Here is a 7,276-nt window from a genome sequence, read left to right as displayed (position 1 = left end):
TTAAATGAGAAGTGGTCTGGATATATTCATTAGTCCCTCAAGGCCGAAAAAGTGTATAAAATGTATTTGTATGTGTGTGTGCGTGTGTGTGCGTGCGTGTGTGTGCGTGCGTGTGTGTGTGTGTGTCTGTGGGGGGTCTATGAGAGTTTGGGGGGACTATGTGGGGAGGAGTTCTGGGTCTGTGTTCCTGCCCTGCTAAGTTTTGTTCTTATTACCAGGAACTGAAAATGCTATGAAATGCGTATTTGCATACTTAGTATATCTATGAATATGTGTCTGTGGAGTGTGTCCTGGAAGTAGTGTGATATCAGAAGGTCCAAAAATGTCCAGCAGCAGAGACACCTATTCCCTGTCCCTGAGCATATTTGTCCCCAAGACTTCCTGGATTCTCGCGACACTGCTACGATGTCATCTCCTGTGGCTTCATTTTCATTCTTTGTCACTCATACAATTAGTGTCACTTTATGCCATTTTATGAAGGTGACAAATTGTATTTGTTTCCCCTGGGTTCTCCCAGCATCTCATTTGTTTTCAGAACTAAAGTAGGGGAAGCACCTGGCAGGAAGGGCTGGGACCACAGATTGCACAAGGTGCATTTTAAGCACAATGTTGAATCAAAAGTAGGCATTGCAAATTGGAGGGGCAGGAGAAGCCATGACTGTTGTATGTCAGAGATGCCAGAAGGGAACCAAGGAGGAAGTCCTGCTGTGCCAGGCTTTGGGTCCCTTGACTGTTGGGGGCTAGGAAGGTAGAACCAAGGGCAGGTCTCAGAGGGCACTAAAGGCTGTCTGACCTGGATCATCACACCACTTCCTCCAAGAAATCAAACTGAACAGGTGGGAACTCCTGATCCTGTACTCACTGATGCAGCTCACCAGGGTTCTCTATGATTCTGGAACTCCCATCCATAGACCCTTGTCTCCAGCTTTTCCCAGGCTCTCAGAGCCCAGACTGTCCCCAGTGATGGAGACATCAGTGCCTCGTGAAATGTTATCAGGTTGGAGTAATGGGTAAGATGGCTAAGTGAGTAAGAAGGCGTCCAGTAAAGTCTGAAAAACCTGAGTTTGAGCCCCCATACTTACAGGGTGGAAGGAGAGAACTGACTCCCAGAAGTTGCCTTGTGACCCTCACATGCGTGTCATGGCATGAGTACCTCCACACCTACATACACACTTATAATAAATTGTTATTAAATGTATAAACAAACAAATAAATAAGAAAAAAAAACATTGAAAAGAGTTTCCCAAATGCATGAAGGACTGTTGAGGTTGATCTGCAAAGGAACTGGCCACTAGAGGAGGCACAGTATGAACCAGATCTATGGGGAGGGATCCTATGGTCACTATAATGCCCACATTCTGAGCTCCATCTCCGCATTCCCTCCATCTGTGGCGTCTTTAGTATTTACCTACCTGGAGAAGACCTCCTGGCTTTTCCTGTTACAGCACTCTGTTCCCTGACCTCCACAACAGCTCTGACACCTGGCCAGTAAATACAAGGACCATGATCGTGGTGAATCTAGGTTTGAGAACAGGACTTCTGGTATTCCAGAATTCATGGCTTCTGCCATACAGTTGTCTTTCCAGGACAAAGAGCAGGAACTGCAGAAGTGTATTCTCCCTGGCTGTTGGCCATTGGCTCCTGTCACTTCTGCCTTTAGCTCTCAGGAAGTGAAAACTTTGCCCCACCCCACATGTTCTCCCACCTGCATTCCTTCTGGTCCTGTCTGGGCAGCATATATAATCTCCTTTGGGTTGTTGACACTGTCATTCTGGGACAGAACAGTCTCAGGCCTGGGAGCCTGTCATGCCGCTGTTCAGACTTGCTGGCTGGCTGAATGCTGTGGCCTGTGGACTCCTGATTATTCTCCTCCATGTGCGGGGTGAGACTCCTAAGTGACAATGGGGACCTGGATCAGTTCTGTCAGAGGCTGCGCTTGCAGGAGGAAAGCAGCAGGGAGGGAGGCGCTCACAGAGATGACAGACGAAAGTACGAGAATGTGTGCCACTCCAGGCCTCCACCAAACCCAGAGTGAGCACTTAGCGTGCAGAGGGTCAGAGATGCCTAGGTTACTGCAGACTGAGGAGCCAGGCCAGTGTGAGGGGCTCTGTGGAGCTGAGGTCAGGAGAAGAAGAGCAGAAGGGGCGTTTCCCTCCTCCGTGTGTGCTTATCACTATTCTTGGCTTTGGGTAATAATAACAATAATACCTTCATGCTACCAAATGGCTCTCGGTGTGTGACCTCTTTGGCAGAAATGCTCTGGCAGCCTTCAAAAGGGAAATGGGGAAGACTCCTGGCCCTGAGGGATAGAGAAGCTCCTACGCTCACACCCCACAGCTGAACTAGGAGGTCCTGGGTTCCCTTCCCGTGTGCTCTTGTAACAAGCAGGTGAGAACTCCCACAATCTGTGGGAGCTGACTGCACACAACTAACCCTGGTGGCATCTCTCCACACAGGTCAGGACTCACCAGAGGCCAACCCCATCAGAAACACAGATGCAGGAAAAGTCAGAGGCAGCCTTGTCCATGTGAGGGGCACCAAGGTTGGTGTCCACAGATTCCTGGGAATTCCCTTTGCCAAGGCACCAGTAGGACCACTGCGCTTTGCACCCCCTGAAGCCCCTGAACCGTGGAGTGGTGTGAGAGATGGGACCTCGCAACCGGCCATGTAAGTTCTGTACCCAGAGGACGTCTGGCCCTGGGGGGAACATTTGTTCTGAGCTCTGAGTCATGCTGAAGTCTCTCCTCCATCTCAGTCCACAACGGTTCTCTGCCTGTGCTGAGGGGCATCTCCCAGGCATTTTTTCAATGAATGTGGTAAGGATTAGAGAGGAACAACTGTGCCAGGCCCTTGGGTCAGAGCTTGGCATCTGCAGGGATTTAATTCCAGGTACTGCAGTGAGAAAAATATCCAAACCGGTCCCAGAATCAGACTGTGCCAAGTAAACTCTCTAAAGTGGGGAGGTCTGTGGGCAGAGGTCATTGTGTTTATATTAAGCAACAAGCGTTGTGTTTGGCATCGTGTGCTACAAATCCCTCAGGAGGGCAGCGGTACTTGGCAACCCTACCTGAACAGTCATTGCAGTAACACATAAGGTAAGTGCCATTGTCCAAGGAATGAGTATAGAAGCTTACACTGGAGAATATGTAGGAAAAAGAGGTTCCCTGAGTATCTGGACAGGGGATAAAGGGACAGCATTGTCCGTTCCTCCCCACAGTTCCACTGTGTCCACAGTACCCAAATTCTCAAGTGCTTTACTTTATTTCCTGATGCTGTAATGGAAGCCCCCTAACAAAAGCAGCTTAGAGGAGGAAGGATTTACCACAGGTCACAGTTCTGGTTATAACTGTCATGGGGGAAAGGCCGTTCAGGAGAGATCGCAGTGAGGATGGTCACCTCACATTTGTAATTGAGACGAGGGAGCAAAGAACTCACGGGTGCCTCTAATGCTCAGCTCACCTTTCTATTCATACAGTTCAGGGGTCCCTTGCTAGGGAATGGCGCCACTCACAATAAACAAGTGTTCCTTCTTCAGTTGATGTAATCAAGATAACCCCACAGGCCAACCTGGTCTAGACGATCCTTCCTGGAGACTCCAGTACCATTGTGTTGAGTCAGCAGTCAAAACCATCCATCACACCAAACATTAGATAGTACGGGGAGAGAGGTGAATGTCACTACAAGCAGTTGAACATCTCCATAGAGAATCTAAGAAGTCTCAACACTCCAATCTCATTAAGGTTCCTCCACCCCACTCGAGACCTCCCTGGAAATCTGGATCCCCCCAGTCTCTACAGAGTCAGTAGACTTTACCTTGATAGGAAGGGACTGTGGAGAGAGATCGTGTGTTAAGGGACATCACAAAGGAAGCAGGCACTGAGGATAAATGGAAAAAAAATGGGACTTGCTTTTTTTTTTGAGATTATAATATAGTTACATCATTTCCCCCTTTCTTTTCCTCCTATATATCCCTCCTTGCTCTCTTTCAAATTCATTTATTCTTTTGTCACTGATTGTTCTTACATACATATATGTAGTGTATATATGCATATTTATTCCTAAATATAACCTGCTTAGTCTGTATGCTATGTATGTATATATGTATGTATGTATGTATGTATGTATGTGTGTGTATAATGTGGTTGGCCATTTAGTATTGGATAATCTATAGGGTGCACTTCCCTAGGGAAGACATTGTGTCCCACTCTGAGCATCCCTTAGTCGCCTGTAGTTCTTTGTGTAGGGCTGAGGCCTCATGGTCCTCACCTATCAACTTCAGGATGTCTACTGATGTTAACCTTATTCAGCTCATGTTCAGGCTTCAGTGTTGGTGAGACTTTGTGGGTGTGTCTTCTGATATTACTGGGAGAAACAGGTGTTGATCACTGAACATCCCTTGGGATCAGTGTCTATCATTGTCCTCAGGTGTCTACAAAATGATGATATAATAAATTTAGATGGTCTGAAGAGGATAAAGCTGATCATGCCTCCCATCTCTATGTCTGAGGACTGCCTGTATCTCAACGTCTACACACCAGCGCATGCCCGTGAGGGCTCTAACCTGCCTGTGAGAGTTGGGCCATGGTCAATAGGGTGGGAGTGGAGAGTTCTTTCCTAGGAAAATGAGAAAGGACAAAATCAACCTGAGCCCTAGAGACCCAGGCAAGTGTCCGAGGGATGAACATTGAGATAAAGTCAATTTCCAGCTTTGGGATATTGGTTGTGTCGATGAGATTTGGTGATTCTTTGGATTCATAATTAGGAAAAACTCTTATGGAGACCCCCTTTTCCACACTTCTGAGGAGCCTGAGAGTGACAGTGACATCACTCTGGACTTAAATCAGTTCATCTAGGCTGAGATTCCTGGTGCAGCAGTGGGGCTTGGAAAGATGAGGATGAGACTGTGTTCCTCATCTGTGGCCTGGGTCTAAGATGCTGAGGAGTCCTGTGTGTGTTTAGCTGTACACAGAAACTGTTAGAAAGCAGTCCCTAATCTAGAAGGCAATCCCACTTGAGCTTGTGCCTGACAGAAGCTCATGGCATCTCTCCTGAGTCTTCTAGGTGATGGTGTGGATCCATGGTGGTGCACTGATTATAGGCATGGCCTCCTGGTATGATGGGTCCAAACTGGCAGCCACTGAGGATGTGGTGGTTGTTAATATCCAGTACCGTCTGGGTGTCCTAGGCTTTTTCAGGTGAGACTAGGACTGGGGTGGACAATGGCAGCTGAGAAGAACCTAGGCAACGTTTGATCCATGCCCCTTCCTCTTCTCAGCACTGGAGACCAGCACGCCAGAGGCAACTGGGGCTTCTTAGACCAAGTGGCCGCCCTACGCTGGGTCCAGCAGAACATCGCCCACTTTGGAGGCAACCCTGACCAAGTCACCATCTTTGGCGAGTCTGCAGGTGGCACAAGTGTGTCTTTCCATGTTGTGTCCCCCATGTCCCGAGGACTCTTCCACAGAGCCATCATGCAGAGCGGAGTGGCCCTGCTGCCTCTCCTTATCTCTAACACTTCTGAGATCGTCTTCACGGTAAGTGTTCTCCATCACCCCAGCCCTAGCTCTCTGCCTTATCCCCGAGGCTCTGGTACTCTGTACTCTGTTCAGTGAGGAAACAAAGACCATGGGAAATGGCTTCTTTCCAATAACGTCTAAGAGGCTCAAGGATTAAAAATCTACTTTTATCTACTTTATACATGCTGAATACATTATGTGGCTAGCAAAGCTGCTCCCAGAAGCTTTCATCTTCAGCATAAGCAAGCCTGCATGATTTGGGGACATGATTCAGTGGGTGAGAGAGCCTGCTTTGCCATTGTGAAGAGCTGAATTCAAATCCCCAGAAACCACGTAAGGCTAGATGTGATCGTATTTATTTGCAATCCCAGTGATCCCATGGTGAGGTTGGTAGCAGAGATGGGAGTGCTCTGCATTGGTGTAGGAAGCAGCAAACAAGAGACCCTGTCTCAAACAAGGAAGAAGATACCCAATGCTATCCAAGCTTGCCCTCTAACTTCCACAGGCAAACTGTGGCACAAAATACACGTTGTCACATAGGAACACACACACAAAAACCCGCACAAAAACCTGCAGATAGAATGATCTCCTTCTTACCTGTCAACTCTAAGCAACTGGAAAATAGGAACAATTTTACACCATGCTGTAATCCATGCAAAACACAGTATGATGTAATATTTAAGGACAGTGGTACCCACTTGGGACTGCTTAGATACTACTCCCTGTCAGGGAGGATGAGCCAACTCAAATCTTCTCCCATTACAGATGGTGGCAAAGCTATCTGGTTGTGCAACTTCGAACTCAAAGGCCCTGGTGCACTGTCTTCGAGACAAAAGTGAAGCAGAAATTCTGGCGATTAACAAGGTTGGCACAATTGTGTGACTGCTAAGATAGGAGACAACCGGGTGTGTAACTCACTACTCTGGACAAACTACTCTTTCTTTCCGCTTGGCTTGGCACCCTTGTAGTCCTGTGTTCAAAATGAACACCTACATAAGCTAATTTACATGGAGGGAGTCTTCATGGGTGAGGTGGGAGAGGTGTGGTGGGGATGACCGTCCTGAGACAAACTAGGAAGAGGGAAATGATGGAGAACACTCAATGGCCATGTGTGTGTGTGTGTGTGTGTGTGTGTCTCTGTGTGTGTGTTCAATACTGGCCTTGCATGTCCCTCAGGCCTTCAGGATCATCCCTGCTGTGGTGGATGGAGAGTTCCTACCCAGGCATCCTCAGGAGCTCTTGGCCTCTGCTGATTTTCACCCTGTCCCCAGCATCATTGGTGTCAACAATGATGAGTATGGCTGGATTCTCCCACTGGTAAGGCCCAGTTTTGATCTCTTATTGCCTGGGGTCTTATATGGTGAGCTCAGAGAATCACCGATCCATAGCCAGCACACTTCAAACTCAAATAATCTCCACATCCCAGATCTTCAACACTTATCAGACGTTAAAGAGAATAACCAGAGGTACCCTGCGGGCTATTCTGAAGAGCACAGTAGCAGAACAGTTGGTGAGAACCTTTGAGACCTGCCCCATTGAGAAGACTTCTTAATATCCTGTTCAGAGTATCCTAGAAGTGCTAGATGTGTGTGTGTGTGTGTGTGTGTGTGTGTGTGTGTGTGTCTGGTTGGGGTCACTCAAAGCTTTCACCCTATACCGACCTCATCTGCATTCCCCACCCTAAGGATGAGTGCTCTCTCTCTCTCTCTCTCTCTCTCTCTCTCTCTCTCTCTCTCTCTGTGTGTGTGTGTGTGTGTGTG

The 7,276-nt window shown here is 47.9% G+C and overlaps 1 protein-coding gene across 1 annotated transcript; it reads left to right on the top strand.

Moving 5' to 3' along the window:
* The first annotated feature begins 1,806 nt into the window (after positions 1–1,806).
* On the top strand, positions 1,807–7,068 carry LOC126502452 (pyrethroid hydrolase Ces2e-like). Its single transcript, XM_050143439.1, has 8 exons — positions 1,807–1,882; positions 2,457–2,667; positions 4,426–4,567; positions 5,062–5,195; positions 5,276–5,534; positions 6,282–6,380; positions 6,693–6,833; positions 6,943–7,068. Exons 1-8 carry the CDS (start codon positions 1,807–1,809, stop codon positions 7,066–7,068), a joined length of 1,188 nt encoding a protein of 395 aa, XP_049999396.1.
* Positions 7,069–7,276: the final 208 nt, after the last annotated feature.

Source organism: Alexandromys fortis, unplaced genomic scaffold (genome assembly GCF_014885135.2).
Source record: "Alexandromys fortis isolate MF-2015 unplaced genomic scaffold, M_Fortis_MF-2015_v1.1 scaffold_1, whole genome shotgun sequence".
Classification (NCBI taxonomy): Eukaryota; Metazoa; Chordata; class Mammalia; order Rodentia; family Cricetidae; genus Alexandromys; species Alexandromys fortis.
This window is presented reverse-complemented; position numbering and strand designations above follow the sequence as displayed.

Coding starts and splice junctions, on each gene's coding strand:
- LOC126502452 (XM_050143439.1), top strand. CDS start 1,807: ATGCCGCTGTTCAGACTTGCTGGCTGGCTGAATGCTGTGGCCTGTGGA. Junction 1,883..2,456: donor TATTCTCCTCCATGTGCGGG/GTGAGACTCCTA, acceptor CTCTCCACACAG/GTCAGGACTCACCAGAGGCC. Junction 5,196..5,275: donor GGTGTCCTAGGCTTTTTCAG/GTGAGACTAGGA, acceptor TCCTCTTCTCAG/CACTGGAGACCAGCACGCCA.